At 46.1% G+C, this 22,137-nt stretch overlaps 1 protein-coding gene across 1 annotated transcript in view; it reads left to right on the top strand.

Annotated features, from left to right (window-relative positions):
* Positions 1–9,424: 9,424 nt before the first annotated feature.
* The window catches only part of LOC144097852 (disintegrin and metalloproteinase domain-containing protein 10-like), a 50,704-nt gene continuing 37,991 nt past the window's right edge, over positions 9,425–22,137 (top strand). Inside the window, exons 1-5 of the mRNA XM_077630465.1 lie at positions 9,425–9,509; positions 11,710–11,866; positions 16,033–16,151; positions 17,862–18,052; positions 19,002–19,226. Coding sequence (XP_077486591.1) covers positions 9,425–9,509; positions 11,710–11,866; positions 16,033–16,151; positions 17,862–18,052; positions 19,002–19,226 — 777 coding nt within the window. The remainder of the gene's footprint in view (positions 9,510–11,709; positions 11,867–16,032; positions 16,152–17,861; positions 18,053–19,001; positions 19,227–22,137) is intronic.

The following is a 22,137-nucleotide window of genomic DNA, read 5'->3' as shown; positions in this document are numbered from 1 at the left end:
TGTTTGCTGGCTGGCTAGTTGGTGCAATTTATTCACTTCAAGAAACTGCGTGAAAAGATAATGAAACACACAGAAGGCGTGCAAAAAATTTGAAAAGTTATACCTTTTTATAGCCTTCGCAGCCAACAGTTTACAAAAAAATGTACATATCACATTCAACGGAACCAAATCAAAAAGATGCGAGGACAAGACAAAAAAGGCACCGGCTGGCTTTATTTTGTCATTCATCTTTGTACGCTGGTCCTGTAGTTTGACCATTAATTACCAACACGCCCTTAATGCTTGGTTGCTACAGTATATATCACCCGAAAAATATCACAAACTGCTGCGAAATATTGCTTAGGTACTGGAACAGGCGCAAAAAGCATAAAACAGCAAGAAAGATAAACAATAAGAGACAAAATCGAAAGGAGTAACCTCAGATGTCGCACTGCATGTGGTTAACATAGCCATGATTATTGCAAATCACTCTGGTACTGCAGAAAGTGCGACAAATGCTAAACAATAGATAAAATCATAAGGAGTCACATTAGAAAATGTCATATTGCACATAGTTAACACAGCCACAAACCACAAATCACTGTGCCACATTGCGCAGGAACTGGAAAAAAAGCAAACAATGTGCACGAAAACAAAGAGACAGAATCTGGGCTCACATCGGATGATGTCATATTGCATGTGGTTAACACTGCCTTCAATATCACAAATTGCTGCGCAATATCACGCACGCACTGAAACAAGTGCAACAAATGCACAGCAGCAAGAAAGGAAAAAAAGAAATAGATAAAATCTGAAAGGAGTCGCATTACATAACGTCATATTGCACATAGTTAACACAGCCTTCAGTACCACAAATCACCGCACAACATTGCGCAGGTGCTGAAACAAATGGGAAAAATGCGCACAAAAAAGAAAAGAAACAAAATCTGGAGTCACATCAGATGATTCCATATTGCATGTGGTTAACACTGCCATCAATATCACAAATTGCTGCTCAACATCGCGCAGGCACTTGCTGATATGAAAGCAGGGACAAAACATTAAGAAATCCGACGAGTCTGAAAACTAACGCAAAAAAAAAAACCGATAGGCAAAGTAAAAACCGAAAAAATAGAAACATACAACTCTGAAAAAATTAGAAAAATTCTTAACTTGATTCAAAAAACTTTGTTATGGCATTCACCATTTTCTCTTGCAGCGTCAAGTGCCGCTGCCTCATCTCCATCTCTCTGCTGTGACAAGCTTCAAGGCTCTCACGCAGCATCCTCTGCTCCGTGAGCAAAGCTTGGCTAAAGTCAGACGAAGCAGTCCGCAGCCTTTTTCTAGGATTTTGCTGCTCGCGGATGCCTGCCTGCCCTTCAGCTCCTCCGTCTTCAATGGCCGCTGACTCGACTGCAAAACCTCCGGCCCTGCGGTCGTCCGCGTTCAATGCGGGCTCCTGCCAATTTTCCAGTGCAGGGCTGCCATCCTCAGCGGTCCCGGTGTCGGCGCCCACCATCATGCCAAGAATGATCTGCGTGACAATTTATGATGTTTGCCTCTCAATGTCTTTGCTCCATAGACAAGCGAGAAGTGTGGGATCAAGCGTGTGTGAAACAAGGATGTCTCCAGTGACTAGCTGTGAACTGAAGCAGTGATATTTGACGGATTTTGTTTCTGGCCCACTTATATTCTTTTGCCATCTAGTGGATAGAAGTTGACCTTTAATCAGACTTTCAAAATACATTGGCAATGATTCTTCAAAGGTGATGTTTTCTTTACTTACTGCCTGAGCAAATGCCTTTAGGTGCCACCTATGGCTGATTCTGTAGACATCATGACCGCACTTGAAACATAAGGTGGTTGATGCTTTGAATTATGTGATGGTTTGTAGCACTAAACGACAGGATGACAGCACTAACAAATATGTCGTTGAGATGATGGAACTAGAAATAAACATCACTATGGTTCAAATGCAACCTAGCACATGCTGTGTGCTAGGCAACGTGCAGCAGTGCTGAAAGACAGACTACAAATGTCAAGCTGTTTGCATTGTGTATGTGATGTCACCTTGACATGTTTATTTAGTATTGCAGTGTGCCACATATTTCATGACCACAGCATCATAGCTACTCCAATAAAGGCCATTTTTCAAAGTTCTCGGTGATGTAAATGAAAAGGTGAGGAAATGATAGAGCACAACTTTTTTGGCAAGTGCACTGCCAATCTCAAATTTGATCTACATACCTCCTCTACAGTGGCTCCCCCAGAGCAGCGGGTTTCTTGAACGAGTTAGGGGTCGTTCATTGGTAACGACCCCAAGAAAGAATGGATCCGAGCGTAATGGGGCCATTGGATGGCGCCCGATCCTGTGGTGGTTCCATTTTTGTTGAAGTCCCTAAAAGGATGGAAAGTTGCGCAAGTTTACATAAAGGCAGAGCAGTGTGCATTTAAAAGCGAAAAGAAAAGCCCGTCATTAGGTGCATATTAAACAGAAAAAACAGGCCTACCAGATTTTACATTCAGACGCCAGGCTTGAAATGAATGGAGACGTAATGAATCAAAATTGCACTCTAGCGCTAAGCAGCGGGGAGCCGTCTGGTGCTACCAAAGGACTTTTTTTATCGCTGCTTACAAATAGCTAAATGAGCAAGGCGGGTTCTCGGCGGTAATTTGTGGGCGTCGGAAAATATGCAGGTGCCTTGAAGCGCGCCGAAAGTTCTTCGAACGTCTCTCTCATTGTCTGAAGACCATCGCGAACTCGTAATTGAAACAGCTTACAACCATGCTTTTATAACACTTCGGAATTCGACTGCCGTCGGTCCAAGAGTGAGTTGCGGCAAAAGACAGCAGGGAGTCGGTTTGCTCGTATTCACTGTGCGAAGAGTACAACTACTCCATAACAAAAAACTATGCGATGTCGTCACCGTCTACCATGGCCGACTCAAATCTCGTTAGGCACGAAATACAGCGCAAACAAAAAATACACGCGAGTACTCAACACCTCCACGGTGAGCAGACGACAAGACCTGCCTGCACGCGCTAGATTAAAAATTGTCGCTGCTGACGCGCCGAATCTGCGCCACAGAACTGGTTCAGCACCGCGCTGGCAACACTTTTTCAGGATTGGTGCCGTGAACCAGCACTGAATCGAATGCAGCTATAGCGCAATGACATCTCGTGAAGCGTGAATTCAAAGCAACGAAGCAGAACAGGTGCAGGTGAGAAAGCCAGTGCCTGCGAAGTTGGAGGCCGTCTAAAAATGCTTACTTACCGGTACATCTGCGCCAAGTTTCTTATCTTGTGGCGCACCTCTGCTGATGTGCGATGGAACCCTAGGATCCGCAACGCCTCCGCGATTTCCGCATACACTGCGGCGTTGCTCTTCTGGCGCCGCAAATCATTCAGGCGGTCCTGCCAGCAGTCGATGAGAGCGGCTGTCTCGCGCTCGCTCCACAGTTTGCGCGCCGGCGAGCAGGAGGACGCCATCTTTGTTTACACTGACGGCGAAGCTTGGAGCGTGGTGTGGAGATTATTTTCAAACATGTTTGCATATAAGCACGCATAGTACCTGAAAATGTTCTGTCTTGCATTTTAATCAATTACAACAACAACAATTGTGGTTTTGTTTTGTTAAGTAGTGTTTATTTTTATAGCTTCATGAGAGCGAGAGTGCTTTCGATCGTGCTTGGAACCTCAAGCACTCTCGAGGAATCGGCTTTGAGTCAAGCAGGATCGAGCTCGATCGCGCTTGAAAGTGGCCGTGCGACAACCGTCGATCTGCATTGAGTTCGATGAGCATTGACTCAATGAGGATCGAAAGTGCCCGTGTGACAGGGGTATAAAAGGCAACGAAAGAGCAGATTTATGCACTGAACAAGCTCTTGGCAAGGAAAAAAAAGAGTTGATATGCTTTTTTTGACTGCATGAACTCAGTACAGCGTAAATTAAGAGAAAAATGGCAGCCATCTTGGAACAACGAAGTCAATAACAAATTGCACTTGATTAAGCCGGTTTTAGGCGAAGGGAAGTCATGTGTGCACCAGAAACGTTTTAAGGAAGTGATTCTCTGCCGTCTCCGAATAGGGCACACACACCTTACACTCAACTTCCGGCTAACAAAACAAAGGAAACCTCTTTGCGAAAAATGGGGAGATAAAATTACGGTTAACCATACCTTATTCTCTGCGTGAAAAACGAAAAACAAAAAAAGTACTGTAATAAATTTCATAACGAACACATTCCTTTCCATCCTACACTGCTTTTAGGAGATGATGGAATCGTAGACACGTTTTGCGTTTTTAGCTCTTTAAGAGAAATATGATTTCTCGAAAAACTAAAATTTTACCCACTGGTCTGTTCCAATTTTAATACACCTCAGCCACTTTCTCAACCCCGAGAAGAAGGCTCAGGTCTTTATTTGTTGCGTTGGGAGCCTCGAGATCTTTCCCCAGCCAAGGATAGCTGCTGAGGTTACCCAACCCAATTGAAAGCTTTTAGTAGCAGCCATTTCTAAAACTTCCCTATCTCTTCACTGGATAGCACTAACGTTTGAGGCCCTCTACACAACGAATAATTTTCATATTTCTATAAAGTTCAGCAAAAACGTTTTTCGAAACCTTGTGCTTGGCGCATGATTCCCTTAGTTTCCTATGTGCCAAAAAAACACAAAACTCAAAAATCATTCTCCTTCACATTTATTACATGAGCCTCGCATTCACGTCTGGATCGGATTTACGTTTCTGCAGTTATACTTAAAAAGCGTATTTCATAGGATGCACAGGCCTGTTTCTTTCTATGATCATGCCATGGTCATAGCTCGGATTGTAGAATGCGCCCGTCCCAAGTGTCAGCCGCAGTGGGCACTGTGGAAGCTTAAGTCTTCGTTGCTAATGAGGAGGACTTCAAGCTGCGACTAAGGAAAGCTTTTCAATCTTACTTCATCTTGACAGTCCATTTATTCGCACCTTGGGAGATGTTTAAGGAAGAAGTTTAAGTCTCAACCAGTCCGAATTCAGTCCTCTGTGAAAAAGGTTTGCCACGGTCCCCGCTCCTGTTCGCATAATACTAGAAGGCAGTTTGTCTAAATGTTATAAACAGTGCAGCCGTCAGTGGTTTTCGTACTAAGGGTCACAAACTGAAGATACTAGCCTATGCAGATTACCTTGCGTCCTTCTGCGCTGATAAGCCAAACATTATTGAGTCTATTCGTTTCACGGAAGACTTCGGCTGAAAGTCAGGAGCTCGGAATAACCGTTCTAAGAGTTGCGGTCTCTGGTATGGTATGTAGAGAACGATGCCTGCCAAATATTCTGGCACGCAATGAACATGTACGCTGCCAAAGTACCTTGTCGTCCCTCTAAGTGTTTGTAAGCACACTGCGCATTACTGGAAAGACCGCGTGCCAACTCTTCAGAGCTCTGCTCAGAGTCTTGCGCCCCGTGGTCTATTTTAAATCGAAAGCTTCACTACTCCAGCCAGCGAGCCATTTCGGCTCGTCGCGGACTTCAGCCGCATGTCATATGCTGGCCTACGAATGGCCTTGAGCCGTTTCCTAGCAACACCGCAGCAGTGCTTCAACAGATGGCCCCGCCGTAGACGCCTCTGCCGTCGCCGCTCCTTCCACCAGATGTGCTCCGCGGGAGTAGAGGGAGAGGAGGTGTCGCCTCACGGGGGGTATATGTATATGCGCTTCGCCTCAGTGGATTCTAGTCGTTATGGGGAGGGCGAAAGAGAGGCAACAACGAAATAACGAAGCGAGGGAGAGACAACGCGCTCAAGAGACGCCAGAAGAACCCGCCACACGACTCGAGAAGCCTCGTAACGAAGATGCAGCTAGAAGTCATGCCACGTCCCGGAGTGACTCTTAAACTGCCGAAGAGACCGCTTTGAGTTCTCGAGAGCGTCGGAATGAGACGCTGCGTAGACGACGTGCCGAGGAAACGAAACTTTCGCAATTCAACTAGGGTTAACCAGAGATAAACCACAGCCATTTTTTGGTATGGCGACCGCATGCAATCTGTTTCCCGTCACTAAAAGTTGTTATGTCCAGCAAATTATTCATTGCACAAGACTCTATATCCAGCGTTTCCACACAGCTTTTGCAGCATTTTTGTTGGATTGGTCAATTTTTTGCGTCAATGAGCCGTGATAACGGCCTTGGTCTAGTCCGCCTGTATGCCCACCTGTATGTGTGCAAATCATGTTTTAACGAGCCTCATTGAGTCTTCTAATGTTTCTGATCATCCGTGGCTGCGAGGACTCAGGCATGAGGTGTATATGTCTTCTCGTTTCCTACTTGTTCATGTTTCCTTTGAGTTCCTTGTTTTCGGTGTAGAGGAAGTGGTTGTACGAGGACTTAATCTGTGAGCTCTTTCCTCCGCCGATACATTGCTCTGTATATTTTGGTTTACCAGGACCTGACCTACTCAAAAGAGTACGTGATATGCCCCTGTCGCCATGTAAAAAGCTTTTTCTTTAGGCTACACACGAAGAAATTACTAGTTTAAACATGGCAAGCTAAAAATGGTATTTTTGTGGCTACGGTCAACTGTCGCCTTTGTGATGCTACTGAAATGATTGAGCAGTGCTGCACCAATTGTAAAGATGCAATACTCTTCCGGGGCATCATTAAACGTAGATTGAAAAAAAAGGCTTAATTTGGCGCAGAATTCTGTACGATATCTCACTGCACTGGCGTTAGTCAATGAATCCTTGAATAAGTTGTTTTTAATTTGATTACATATCCTCTGTAAAACATGCGTGATGTACCGAGTACCAACATTGTGAATCTGTTGTGTCTGCTTAAGACCGTTTCAGTAGCGTGATTGTAGACCCACACGAATTGTATGTCCAGACCGAGTTTGAACTGAAGTGACACTCACTCTTAATGCTGTGTTGTTCCTTTCCTTTATTCTAGTTATTGTGTCTCATTGTGTCTTCTAATATTTCTACTCGTCTGTGTATGCGCGGACTCATGAATGAGGTGTATATCTCTCTTCGTTTCCTACTTGTTTATAAGTTGTTTTTAATTGGATTGTGTTTGAGATATTTCCTATTAGGATGTATTAGCTATGGGCTCAGAACTGACTCTTTTCTCGTGCTTCGTTCCTTAGGTGTGCTGGTTTTTGATTGTCTTTTGATGTTTGTAGATAGCCCAAGTACATAAAACATCGCATAATTCTAATAAATACTATGTTGAAAAGAAAAAAAGCCGAACGGTCATGGTCTTGATTCTAACCTCATCCTATTATTTTTATTTTCAGCGTACTTCGTTTGCTTTACATCCTTACGTGTCGTAATGACAATTCAGTCATTCTGCGACCTCATAGTTACGATTTACTTTCATCTTTATTTTCATTCTGCTGCTCAACGTGCGCCGTCGCAACCTCCGCTACTCCTCCTAAATTATTGTGGCAAAACGCATCAATTTTTCATCGAACGTCCGCTCTGATGATATCGCGTTAAAACCATATATCCGAGCACCAAAATCAGACGCACGCGCTGATAAAATCGAGTGCTGTATATTTTGGTCTGGCTTTTGATTAGATTTTGGGCGGTGGACTGTAGCAAACCTTGTTTTCTTCCGCCCTGTGTATGACGCCGTGATGTATCAGCTGAGTGGCCTGGCAAGCTGTTTGCGATTCTTCGGTCTTTTTAAACGGGGGCCGAGTGGGAGGCATTGTGACAAGGTCTTCACAATTTCAGTTTTCTGTTCTAAGCAACGTCTGTGCGTCATCTACCCATTAGCGTCGACCAAACGCTCTTTACAACGAAGTCCAAGTATAAAATTCCCTACTCATCGATGTATAGCATGCGCCCCGTTTTGTAGCAAACCGACTCAACAATAACAATCTCTTTCCCGTTTCTGTACATGAATGCCTGTCATGGGTACCTCACTCCAGAGGGCGTCGATCTGCTGAGCCAGAGAGCTTCGGAGGTGTAGGTTCGGTTTGTGTCACTGGCTACGCGTTCTCTCCGCCGTCACCCCGTTGCACGTGGGCCTAATTCGAGACTGACGTGAAGAAACACTTTGAAGAAGCAATCAAGCAGCACCTACCATTTTAATGCGATGGCATTAGAAGCCTAATTGAAGAAAAACACTGCGTGGTCGGCCGTCACCTGTCATAAAATCCGCTGATCGGTCGACGCAGTGTGTGAGGTCATGACATCACGTGACATAACGTAGTTCACCTGTGCGCCTGTAACTGGCAGGTGCTCTTGATTGTGTGCAGCCGCGTCTATTCAGCTCCGAGTATCAGGTTGTGATGGATTCAGAATCAACACAGCGTGTTTCTAACGTAGTGCAAAATGCGCGCTATTACAGAGAGCAACAATGGAAGTGTATGGCTGAAGATGCAGTATGGGCGGCAGCGCGGGCTAAGTGCATTCGCCGAGATTGAATGATGAAGGAGGCGAAGAGGGCACAGCAGAGTTTTCATTCTTCATTGTTATCGCATTCTCAGCCCATAATATAGTTAAGCGCCACTTAAATTTTCTTCGTAAGCTGACCTTCCAGAAAGTTGTTAATGCAAAAAATCAGCCATTTAGTGCTCTCAGCAAAATGAACCGCAGCAAAATATGTGGCTTCTTGTGAAGTATTGTTGCTGGTGTTGTTACTCGCCAGCCCACTCCGGCTGCTCAGGAACCGAATATGCCTGAAGGCTGACCAACCGGGCCGTCTGCACAAAAGAGCCGGCATTGGAGCTCCACACCACATACTACGGGATTATAAATATATACAGGGAAAACGAACAGCTTTTACCACGCGCACACCCAGAACTTACCAGGGCACAAGCCGCGGCTCTTAGAAGAGCTCAGACAAGAACTCTCATGAGCCCATATCGATTGACCTTGGCTACAAAAGGTACCGCTGATACTACTTGAAAATTTGTGACAAAAATCTTAACGAAGATGACGACCGCATTCTAGGGAGCTGCGAGGGAAATCCTTCCCGAGAAAGCTCCTGCCATATCCCTCAGCTTACAGCACAGAAAAAGATTATGCGCAACGAAAACAAAGAAGTACAAGCGAACATAGCAGATTGGATCCTCGAGGTAGCCACTTCATAGAAGCTACCTGGGACGACAGTGGCCTAACGACATCAAAAAAGGCCTAATAAAGTTTATTCCTCCTCCTCCTCCTCCTCCTCCTCCTCACGTGCTACTGTCTTCATCCAATTTTTTCACATGCGTTGCCATGCCAGTTCTCCTTTAAAACAAAATTAGCAGTTTGAATGAATAATGTAAAGACTCCCGCAAGCACAGCAACAAACAAATGCAAGCGCTTTGACAAATGTGCTAGTTAAGCGATACCTATAAATTTCAGGTTATGACTAGAATCCCACTGCTTTTGAATGAGCTCGTGCGGTCAAACTGGGTGGCAGAAGAAGAAGCGGATGATGGCAGAAGAAGACGCGAATTGTTCCAGAGCTCAGGGCCTCACAATGAAATCGCCGAAGTGGAAACCAAAGAGCCGTGCTGCATCCGTTGTTGCCGTGCTCTGCATCCTCAGCCAAGAAGTGCGAGCAGGTAAGTGCACGACATCGCCGAGCGGGGCAGAAGTGCTTGAATTCGGATTAAGCTGGGGTAGAGCTCCGCCATCTCGTGCAGCCTTTAACGGAGAGGCATGTTTGCTGCGTCGCGCCTGCTTCTTGCGCCCAAAAAGGGAGCAACGCATTCCTGCATTACACAGCAAAACATAAAGCTTTATACTGCAAAACCGCACGCTGTTCGCGGAGAACAGCGGAAAGCTTAGGCAAGAAGGTTTTTTTGGCTCTTGAGAATACAAATCAGTATGCAGTTGTCAAATATTCAGTACATGCAAGGGTGAAAGGCAATGCACGAAAGACGTGCCGGATTCTATACGATGGCTCGGAGATACTGATAGCCGCTCACAAGTCTTTGGGCGTGTCCCTTCAACATCATCATCAGCCTTACTACAACCACTGCAGGGCAAAGGCCTCTCCCATGCTCTCCAATTAACCATGTCCTTTGCCAGCTGCGCCCACCTTATGCCTGCGAACTTCTTAATCTCATCCGCCCACCTAACCTTCTGCCGCCCCCTGCTACGCTTACCTTCCCTTGGGATCCACTCCGTTAACCTAAAGGAACTTACGCAGGGTATGTTGCTGGGAGAGTTGGTAGTTGTCTAGCAACATGGAATCGCAGCGCTGGCAGAAAAGAACACAGAGAACACGCACACACAACTGCGCTTATTGTGCAATTGTGTGTGTGTTCTCTCTGTGTCCTTGCCTGCCAGCGCTGCGATTTCATGATACCCTGAATGATCAGCGGTTATTTTGCCTTCGCATTACATGCCCTACCAAAGCCCATTTCTTTCTTTTGATTTCGACTAGGATGTCTTTCACGAATCACGGCGCGCGAGGATTTCTTTACCGCTTTTTTTTTAAATGGCGACCCATGCGACGGTGTTTGCCACATGCCGAAGAGGGGATGATGCCAGCACGTCCTGCAAAGAATGTTGGACACTCGTCGCGGCCGTATGCCGACGTCACCGCATGCTGCGGCCACCACGTCGAACAAGCAACAAATTATAGGTGGTTACTGTCCGTGGCGAAGGATGGCGCGATGAGACCCGTGTGCTCGGGTTTGCGCAAGTTACGCAATGACGGCGACTCAGCTGTGCTCTCGCTTCAAGTACCAAGTCCCACCAGTACTGCGTGTCACCTGTCGGGCCGCAGGGCAGAACTTAAGCTGTTTCGCGCCGCCCGATAGCTCCGCCCATTATGGGACCATGAAAACGCGGTTGATGACGCATGCGTTGCTCCGTCGGCAGCGCAGCACCTAGCGCCAGAGGCTTAAACAAAAGTTTTTGCTATGTTCGCTAAGGTTCGCCTCTGTGCTCTCCTTCCATCGTGGCGCCAAAGTCAGCCGTGGGGTGCCGAAAAAGGAAGATAAAAGCATTTCGCGCTTTAAACACATGCTGTTTTTAAATGTCGGTGAAGAGCGGATCTTCGTCAGACAATGTAGCAGATGTTTGTTATTGCTGAAAAACAATCCAGACATTTAAGGCTGTCACAAATTTTTGCTAAGTTATGGATAATATTGAGGAATATTTTTGTGAACGCAGCCTTCTAACCCGCAGTAGTGGACATTTCGGAGGCCACCTTAAAAAAGGGCCGGGATGTTGTCATAGTCCCAACGAGACATTGCTTACAGCACGCTAAGCAAGTGTTGCACTAAGCGCAAATAGGCGGTTATGTTTTTGCGAGAGGACCGGCTTCCTTCTAGGTAACCTTCCAAATGAAGGTGAAACGTGCGCTTGATTTCCAAAAAAACAAGGCAAGTGCTTGAGCCCGCACTTGTTATTTGAAAGTTTGTATCTGTGCCATGCAAGCAACTATTCTGTCGGTAAGAACTATTCTACCCCTCAAAATAGGCACTTAATTGCTTCGAGTGGCATTGCATCTCCTAAATCTTAATGGTTGATGATGTACTAATGACACATGCAGGCGCAGCTTGGCACCTTTCGAGACTACAGTTGCTAAAATATGCAGTTACGTACTGACTGAAATAAAAACTGGACCATATTTTCGTCCGTACGGTATAAAGCTATAGCCAAGCTAAAATTTCGTGATGAGGTTTCCAGCCGCTTGTGTTTCATTGCGGGCCAAAACCAGAACTTTGCAATTGGCCCAACAGTAAAGAAAAACTGATTTCGATTGCACTGAGTTGTATTCACGCTTTATTTGCCGGCTGCCTCTCGCAGCACGTGTGCTGAACCGGTTCGTGCGGCACTACGAGCCGCTGTCTTACGAACCCGTGGCAGCGCACATTCCTGGACGGTGGAAGCGCTCGACCGCCTCGGAACGCCACCGCAACAGCGCGCCACGCACCGTCCAGGTCGCCTTCAGGGCTCACGGCAGGCGAGTCCCCGCTCTAGTTTTTATGCCTCTGTTTACAACAGGGCTATTACTCAAATATCAAATGATTAAGTTGGAGAATTCCCATAGAAGGCCAATTACCGCCATTTTTCCAGTCTTCTTCGGGAGTGCATGCGACATGCATGCCAATTCATTAGCTTGCATAGAGGCTGCCCGCGTCGCGTTCATATAACCGTTGATTTCGCACATCTAATGCACGTGCGACTAGCGCGCTATGTTGTTCCTGTGAGTGAACATACTGTCAAAAGGAAGGACTCAATCGAAACAACAGACATAATTGAAAACATTGCTGACAGAATTAAGCGGCCTTGCCTAGTAAACGGAAAGAGCTTTGACTTCTTTCGGCGAGAAAAGGTGGGAAGGACTCAGGATGCTTGCCGACGTTTCCACAAGCGGACTTATGATCGTCCATTGTCGAAACATTATGAAGCATGCCTTAGGCTTTCCCATCCCTTCTTCGCTTAGTGAGTTGGGAAACCATCTGCCTGCTTTCTCCCTATATTGGACTATAATCGAATAGTATTCATGAATAAAACGGCATCTAACATTGAATGGAGCCCTTTTACCAACTTTCCACTACTTTCAACGACTTGCCGCGATGTCGTAGTCGCCGTAGGTGGCCTGCTAGCTCGACATCGCAGGTGGCTGGCAGTTGAAAGGCGACTGACTGCTATGTAATGACAACACGATGACGTCATTAGTGAGCGAACGTCTTTTGAATAGAATTTTCTCCTTGCTTCTCGAGTTGTAAAAAAATTGGCGGTGGTTTAGCTCTGGTTAAGCCTGGTGTGACGCGATAGCTACAGCTGGCCGAGTGGAACTTGGTCACGCGACCAACCTCGTGACGAACCACGTGATCGGCCACAACGCCGGCAGCTGCTCCGCACCACGGGACCAACCACGTGACAGCGTGGTGGTGCAGCCACAGGGTGGCGGCGCCACCACCGTGAAAGCTCGAAATGCTACCGTAATGTAGCTGTCGCTACAAAATGCAGCCAGCAGCTAGCTATCGGTGGCCGGTAAGTAAGGCAGTGGTGACGAATAATAGTGAATTGTGGATTTATAATGCCGTCATATTACAATGACATAGGTACTTGGTACTATTGGGCCTTTTGAAGACACTGTTCGCAGCTGTAATCATGTTAAAAAAGAAAACACGAACATCGGACACGAGTTAAATTATGCGGTTACTTACTGCTTGTAGCATTGAGAAATAAAGTGTGCGCTCTAATTCACGACGATAAATGCATTTCTTTACTCGAATTCCCTATACAACTAGTTTTTTAATTAAATATCAAAGGCATGTTATCTCCTTTAATAGGGTACAATCGATTGTTTTCGCACGGGTAATGAATAAGAGATAGATACATTTTTTGCGCCCTTAAGTACTGCTGTATATTGAAAGAAAACGTGGTTTTTCTACCATGCTAAATAACAACTTTTGCACCCTGTCGTCTGGGTTGATTTTTTTTTTTCAAATATTCCTGCAACATGGTTATAAACACCGCTAGTACTACGTTCCTCGATGGACAGGCTTTGGCGTACATTTAAGATTTCGCCCAGTACAGTTTACGGATGGAAATTCAATTGATTTCTCCGCTTCCGCCAATTATTTCTTGGATTTTGGTAGAACTCGGTCCCATGCATAGATGGGACTAGAGGGGCTCCTGATCTCTCAATGTTTATGCAATTCAAGTACACGCAGACCAACTTATTTCGGAATCTAGCGTCAAATATTAAACAAAGAAAATTATTCCGGAGCCCTCCAATACGGCACCTCTTTCTTCCTTTCTGCTTTCACTCCCTCCTTTATCCCTTCCCTTACGGCGAGGTTCAGGTGTCCAACGATATATGAGACAGATACTGCCCCTTTCCTTTCCCCCCCCAAAAAACAAATATAATTAAATAAGAAAATTACTAAGAGGTAGCGATTGAGTAGCCAGGGCTTGTATATTCAGCTTGGCATATGCTAGATGCTTTAGCCACGTGCGCAGTGAAATGCTAACAAAATTCATTTCTTTTCGTATTTTCCGCAAAAAACTTTTTGCCGAATAGTCGCCGATCTGAACAGCGGCCACTAAGTTTATGCTATGAACCAAAAAGGACGTAAGTGTCAGTTTGATACTTCTAAGCTAAATTCAGAAGGATTTACCAACAGCTGAATCCTCCCATGCATAAGGGCCTCATAAGCAGATACGTGTTTATTATACCATTATATTCTTCCACTCGCATCCAGCGTTTTCCTATAGCCTCTAGTAGGACGCTCTTGCGTGGTAGTTGGCTCATTTTGGAGGAAGGCTAAAACGGCGAGAGAGGACGTGGAGGAGGTAAAGAAATGAACACGACAGCACGCTCCACACCACGAACACGACACCACTAGCAGAAACTCATTCCTTCATAAAATGTTTATTAAAGAGAGAGTATTGGAGGTTCAATTAAAGGATAAATACGGGTACTCAAATGGTGCTTATATGCATTTAGGGTTAAAAATTCCACGTAACATTGAAAAAAGGGCTCATACACACAGCTTTATAAGCAGAAAATTCATGTGGATTGGCCAAGCTAATTAGGGATGTACAAAGCGTTAGCTTTCGGCGTTGTTGTTTTTACTGGCTTTGGCGTTGACAACGTTCTAGACGCCGATCATTTTGAGGAAAGAAAGGGCGAATAACTGGCTCCCTGTGTCAGCGGACGCCTCCATTGCGCTTTGAGGTAAGTAGCGGTGGTGAGAGAGAGAGAGAGATGTGGGATGCATGCATCAGCGCGCACAACGTTGTAGCACACACGCGGCACTGCAGCAATAGGCCGCAGCGTTCGTTGGGTGGCCAACCTCTCGCGATCAACCATTAACTGCCACTTGCCAGGGTGGCAGGGTGGGCTCGCTGCTTATCCAGTGTGCGGAATGCGCTCAACGTTACACGCGGTCTGATCACGCGGTCAGGCAGCAGGCTGTGGAGCCCCGGCGCAGAGAAGGCAGACTCGGCTCGGCGGCGGGGCAAAGTCACGTGATGCGTTGCTGTGGCAGCGGCGCACCAAGGACATTCAAGGTCACACTACACCTCACGGCGAAATCGGCGCCGCTAGGACAATAAAGCTTTCGCTTTAAAGAGAGTAGTGGCCTTTTTTGGGCACATGGAAAGAAGAGGGGAAAAACCGCCTCCAGAGACCCTATAGCGCTTAACACAGCACAATATTTTACTATGAACGCTGCAAGTAAACGGTATTGCATGTTATATGCCCGGATGAATTTAAGAAGTCTTTCTTTGTTCCTTGTTTCATGTTACCAACAAGTGCTTACATAATATGGCAATACAAAAATTGAGACCCAAGAAAATCCTTTGTTACCCGGGCCAGCGCCAATATATGTATTGTCAGCATTGAATACACTGTGATACTATTACAGAAAAAACGATTACTATAGTGCCATTGATGGTATCCTAAAAAGCTCCGTTTTATAAGCATACATTGCACATCATGATTTTTGCCTCCCTTCTTGCCCATTTCAATGGTCCGCAGTTTTATTCCATGCATATTTAAACCCGGCGCTGACCTAGCCTAGCGCAGATAACTCAAGCCGCTGTTTAGGTAGCCTTGGTAATACGGGATTGGTTATTCCCGGAACCTCGTCACGCATATTTCATCCTAACGGTAGGCACAGCCAAACGGTGAATACAGAAATCAAATAAATTGCGGAAACCACGTTGCAATCTTGAAAGCCAGAGTACTTACTTTTCAGGCTCGTGGTGCACATGGACAAAAGTAAATTTGCTCTCAGGAGTTATCGTTCACGGAAAACAGCTTTCAAATAAACTTTTCGGACAAAAAGCCTTTAGGTGTGCAAGAAAGTTCTCCTACCGGCGGTGCACTGGTGGTCATTAAGAAGTGCAACAATAAGTTACTTTGGCCATGTTTTTTCTCTCCATGCAACCCCCTGAATGTGAAACAGGTTATTCTTGCTACAGCGGCTTCATTTTTTGTAAGGCGAAGTTTACTGAAAAGCAGGCTTAACTCGCACGCAGAGTTCCTGGTGATGCGCTCTTCTGCAAAAAAATCTTTTGTCTAGAGTTTTCCGGTTTTTTTCTTAACACGGCGCTGTAGAGCTCGGACACAGTGTCCTCTAAAGTTACGTACCCGCTTTTTGCGCCCAGGGAATTCCGGCTTCAGCTGGTGCAGGACCGATCCGCCTTCACCGATGATTTCTCCCTCGTGACAAACCGAGGCCGCGTCCGTGCCAGCCTCGACCATCTCTACTCGGGCCACGTGCAAGGTCTGCCCTTGGTCCGTAGGGGTCTGAAGCAATTACAGCCCTCTTAATTGGCTTTAACAGTGACTAAGGAGCCGTTTAGTGGAACAGGCGTTCTTAACCGAGCACAGAACTTCACACCAGCTGTCCTAGAATACACAGCCTCCACAAACTGTTATCAGTAATAATAAAAAGAAAGAAGGTAGCAATGACAACTATGGCAGATTTTAAGCTGGAGACGTAGAAAAACCAATGCAGGGCAGAGAAAAAAACATAAGTGTGTTTGTCCGTCTGGCAACGAAAATTTCAGCCGGAGCTGCGGGGGTGTAACGCGCATATCAGTGCCAAAGTGATTAGTAACGGGGTTTAGGTCAGGTGTTAGTCGTAGTACATCCGCGTGCTACGCGTGACAACGTACTTTACGCGTTGTGGCGCATGGTCGCTCATCCATCCATGAAAGGCAGACATGAACCATGCCAGGAGCAGCGAAGCAGGGTGTAAGGATGGGACGTGGAGTTTTGGGGTGCCACAGTGATGATGTGGTGCAGCTATGTGCAGTGAGCAGTCGTGCGGCGAGGTTAAAGGGTGGGAGGAAAGGGCTTTAGGATGAGCAGATGCAGCACTCGCGGACGACTCGTACTACTACGACATCACGATTCCCCCCCAAAGCTGTCGCTTCAAAAACAAAACTCACATCGGCTGAACCGACTACGCGCAGCAGTGAAAAACAGTGAACTCATTCAATCAGAATTGGCACCACGAGGCAGAAAACAAACGAGTATTTACATGGATCTACGTTTATGGAAGGCGCAGGAACTGAGTAAACAGTGGTCGTTAACCGAGGGTGGGTAGGAATAGGTAGGAGGGGAGATTTTGTCCCAAATTATACCGCAGAATCACACACTCTTGAAAACGCCGATAAAGACAAAGGCCACGCGCCAGACCCGAGACGTGTCATTTATGTCACCGGCGAAGCAAGCCGGCTCTCGAGAAGGACAACAAGCTCAGAGGGTACGCATGCATTCAAGTAGGAGACGTTCTGTTTGCAGCCGACTCAACTGCACCATTAGCAGTGAAACTGAGGGCTCTGCTTGAGCACGTTGTAGAGAAATTTGGTTTGAAGGAGACACCCAGGACAAACTTAAAGTGAGCTGTATATAGATAGATTGCTTTATTTAAGTGATAAAGGAGCCCATTTAAACGAAAACGGAAAATTTATTGGCTAGAAAAAGTTATAAAATATTGCTCAGGTATCGTCGCCGCTGAAGAATTTAGGCAAAAAAAGAAACGGCAGTGCATGGTGGCACTATATTGCCGTGGATGTCTTAGGTTAGCCTATATAGCCATTCATTTCATAACGGTGGTCACAAAATTTTAATCCGTCTTCGTGTAATGGTTTTGAATCATGCGGCGGGAAAGCTTAAAGATCCCATTTTTAAAGAAATAAATGGTTATTTTCTTCTCCGACAAACATAATCGCAGCCAGATAGAGGCAGAGAAATGATTTTTACAAATAAAAAATTGCATGAATGTTCTCATGGTTTCTGTAAAGTAGGCCGTATTAGCGCCCTAATAGGTTGTGTTTTAGGATTGCGTCGCCGACAGCAAGTTCTAGATGCTAGTCCTATCACGAGATTGGTATAGAGTGGTCTGGTTTCAGTTGTGAAGTGTACTACTATTCTAGTGCAGCCTTAACTAGTGCCGCAAGTCTGAATGCCGGTGGCTTCTTGGCAGGCGCTCCCGGCAGCCGTGTGGTGGGGGCCATGCTGGACGGCGTGTTCAGTGGTCGCATCTCGCTGTCGGCAGACGGCAACGACGATTTTTATGTGGAACTCGCTGGCCGCTATCTGCCCGCGCCCTTCCACTCGTTCATCTACGCTGCACAAGACGTGAGCTTCGCCGGCGCCGGATGCGGCCTCGACAAGGTGCGCCTACAACGAGCGCGGACAGCGGTCAGGGTAAGCACTCTTGTCGCTTCGCATATTGTGCGCAGTTGACTCGAGCACGCTCATACAGTGTGCGAAGTGTCTTTCCCCCAACGGCAGGAGGAGGCACTGTTAAAGGTCGTACTTAGACATCTGTACAACAGTGGCAGTACAGCCATCAGCACGCTTAACACGAACGCTCGAGCACGTGGTTTCCACTAGCATTAGCGCCGCTGGGCGTCGGCCGCTGGGTCTGAGACAATACTAGAGTGGAAGCACGGCACGAGCTGTATCCAACCGCTGCAAACACACCGTGCAGCATTGTCTCAGACTCATCGCCCAGAGCTCAGGGGTTGTAATATGAGTGCAGGGCGTGCAATCGAGAGTTCGTGGTACGCGTGCTCACGTCGGAACTGTATAGTTAACGGTCGACATCCCGTTGCAAATAAACTGTGCAGATTCGGAGAAATTACTCCGAAATTGAACTCCATCACGCACTGCACGCAACTCTCTGAGTATACATATCCGAGTGCAGTTGGCATCTATTTTAGACTCGGAGCTGTTTGTGTTATGGTTGTGCTGCAGACACAGGTTCACGCCACGCCTCTCTGGGGGTGCTGTGCGGATTCCCCGTTCAGAATTATCCTCTAGTGGTTCAGAAAACAGACAGGTATATTTCATATTGACGTTTAGGAATAATAGAATAGCCTCTCACTTCGTGACTCTCTGTGCAGCTCAATTTCTCTTTCTACTGTATCCATCTCGTCAGGAGCAAACCAGGCCGGAACGTAGAACAGTAACATGCGCACACTGGGCGAAATGTAATTCATGTAATATGAGCAGTTCATCTGTCTCTGAGCGTCATAGTGCGCGGAGTAGTCAAGATAAAAAAGCATTTCGAGTACCCGATCTTATTAGCTCTCATAGAGCCTAACCCATATTCGCGCAGCAGGCCAGGAGGGGCAAGCGCCGGTGGCGCAAGCTTGCGAATGCCCAGGCCCTGGAGGTCGCCATTGCCAACACCAGCGCCACCGCGCGGCCGAGTGCGGCGCCCTCAGCCGGCCAGTTGCCACATGGAGGCGCTGGTGGCAGCCACCCGCGGACAGGCGTGCGCACGACGAGCGTGCAGCGAGTCTGCAATATGGAGCTCAACATTGATCACACTTTCTACGAGGTGAGCAATACTGTGGGCCACTTAAGCCTTGCTACGCCATTTTTCTGAGTTCCTACAAAGCCGCTTGATAAAAAGTTGGAGATAAATTAGAGCCTTAGGCAGCACGTTGAATTTTTAGCGTGGGCAAGTCTGCCACAATGATTACAAATCGCCTGTAGCTTAATTGTATACGGGAATTCTGGAGTCACGAAGTGGAGAAGATGACATCAAATCAAATAGGTATTTACTGAATTCATGAGGGATGGGTACCTAAATGTCATTGCACAGGGGAGGGTCCCAGAGCCTGGAGACAGTAAGTAATAACGAATTTATTATTGTCCGGAGACAGTAATACATAATGCTGACTAAATTACAAACAAACGAGCAGCAACCCAGACCGGTAAATAAACAGCGTTAGTAAAGCTATTTCCATAAAGAAAGGTTACTTACGATGCTTTTGACACAACCTATGAAATTATCAGGGCGAAAACCTGAAATGCAGATGAAAAATAACCATCGTTGCCTCAAATACAAAGCAAGAAATGCACTGTGCAGTGCAAACCTGTCACTAAGTTACTTGAATTAACAAAATTTGCGGCAAAAATCTTAAACAGAAGCAATATGAAAGGGGATTGGGATACATCTGCCATATGGTCGATCGCTCATTCGCGGCTTCTGTAGACACTGCAGGCTGGCTATGTCGTGCTTTCTTGCCGTCTGCTTTATAAACGCATGCCACTGCTATGCGCGGCAAAGTCACCTTTTGGAGCGTTTTCCGCTTTTGAGATAGGCAATGTTCTTAAAGTTCACCCGGGTATAAAAATTAGGAGCACGCCCTGTAAAGTTTCCGGCAGGGCATGCGTCATTCTTGATGAGCCAAAAGCGCGCAATCAGACTGCATCGGTACTTTTCCCCGTCACTCCTTTCATACGGATTCTTCCTCTACATAGAGCTAAAAGGCTGCCTGCAATAGCTTGAATTTTTTTACCAATGCACGCCGTCAGCATGCCACCAGGTCACCTCAACAAACCTGTTGCGCTAAGGTTTTTTTTTTTTTACAATGGATTCTAAATTTGCTGATTTACTGCGGTTATAATGAAATTTCAAATGGTCAAAATAGGCTAAATTAGTTTTTGTTCAGAAATATCTTCGTAGACTAATCATTGTGCCTGCTGTGCTATTAAATAGCTTTGAAGTAGCAAATATTCTGGTGTTCTTTTTGATTGAAACATACCTTTAAACTGTCATTTGGTGTGTGTCTGCAGACGCCGCCTCAAAATATCTCATCATCTATATAATAATAAAACATTATGTCGGATTTATATCATAACAATTATTGCACGTGCATAAAGTTATAGAGTGTTGCGCCTTGCTGACCGTTTATGAAATTCAGCCTTCGCGCTGTTATGTCTGGTGTGCAAACTAGCGACAATTCAACTCACATTTTGGGCTCTCGTAGCTATCGTTTCCTAGATAGAGCCTGCTGTCCAAGTACCTGTGGGATAAAAAATATCAACTCCTACATGCTCCTGTTCGAATATTGAGTGCAGCTAAACGTTTGAGCTAACCGGAGTAGAATAAGGTATTGTGAACGCCCGCGTGATTTTCTTTGTGACAAGTGTTCTCAAGCACATGCCTAATGCAATTTTTTCTCCTATACCGGAGGGTGTGAAGTCTGTTGTCGTGGTTTTTTGTGCTTGTTTTTATTTTTTTGGCGTTTCACTTTTCTTTCTTTTCCAGTAGTTCACATAGCTAATTTTTGGTTTATGGTACAAGCTGATGTCAGTAGCTTAGTCAAACTACCGTGTCCCATGCGGCCGGGCACTGCCACTTAAGCGCTCCGTTGCCCGTATATGTATTTGTGTATGTAATGGATGCGCAGTATAATTTGTTTTCATTTTCTCCGGAAGCTGTAATTTTGTGCCTGCTCTTAAAGCAAGCTATCGTTTCATTGCGTCTTCTATAGCAGGCTACGAGGTATTCGTTTCATCTTTTCCTGAAATTAACGCACGGCCAACGAAAGGCACCTTAAGGAAAGGTTTTTTTGCACGAAAGCGATATCAGAGTTTGCCTGCCAGGCTACTCTCACCTCGTTTACAAATTTAACAGGCACTGCTGGCCAAACTGTGAGCTCCAGTCGGTTTACTCGAGCATAGTGTACACAATCTAAAAAAAAAACAATATGATGGCATCTTTGCAAGGTCAATCCGAACCAGTTGTGGCGTGTTCAGCAAGGTGGCGTTGGCTCGATCACACAGGGCAAAAATAAATGAAACAACAGAACGAAGACGAAAATGGCGTAATTCCTAGCGGCGGCTGAAATAAAGAAACCAACTGCGCTGCCGTTTGCGCAATGCGTCATTATCCTACAACTGACGTCGGCAACAACATCCACCTGTTGCCATGAAAGCGAGTCACCATATCTCTGTGATTCTTCAGACAGCGAACGAGGCTTTCCCAATTTCGGCACTAGGGCACACAAAGCGTAGGTTGAAAATCACTTACATTTACTTTCCATCTCAGAATAACAGCCGGGGCAGATTATTAGCTACGGTGTTGCTTCCTGACTGTGTTCCGGACGTCTTGACTGTGCTCCCTATCGCTCTCTTTGAGCATGATAGTTTTTTAGTGTGACTAGCTTATCGCTACAGTATATCTGTAAATATGCGTGTGCACACGGTAGCGTCCTCTTTTCATGCATCCTCCAAACAGAAGTCGCCAGGAACGCGTGACACCGTAGCAAAGTGAAAAAAAAAGTAAAGTGGAGCCAAAACAACCACCCTTTATTACATTGTTCAGATAATCCAGCTTCACGCGTGGTTAGCTTTTAACATGACAAACAGCGCACAATGGCTCCAGACGTGAGGCGCTGTGTTAAGAAGTAGCACATATTCGCCCGATGTGAACGAGCACCGCGCCGTTCTGCAACACG

The sequence above is a fragment of the Amblyomma americanum genome, chromosome 7 (assembly GCF_052857255.1).
Source record: "Amblyomma americanum isolate KBUSLIRL-KWMA chromosome 7, ASM5285725v1, whole genome shotgun sequence".
Taxonomy (NCBI): Eukaryota; Metazoa; Arthropoda; class Arachnida; order Ixodida; family Ixodidae; genus Amblyomma; species Amblyomma americanum.
This window is presented reverse-complemented; position numbering and strand designations above follow the sequence as displayed.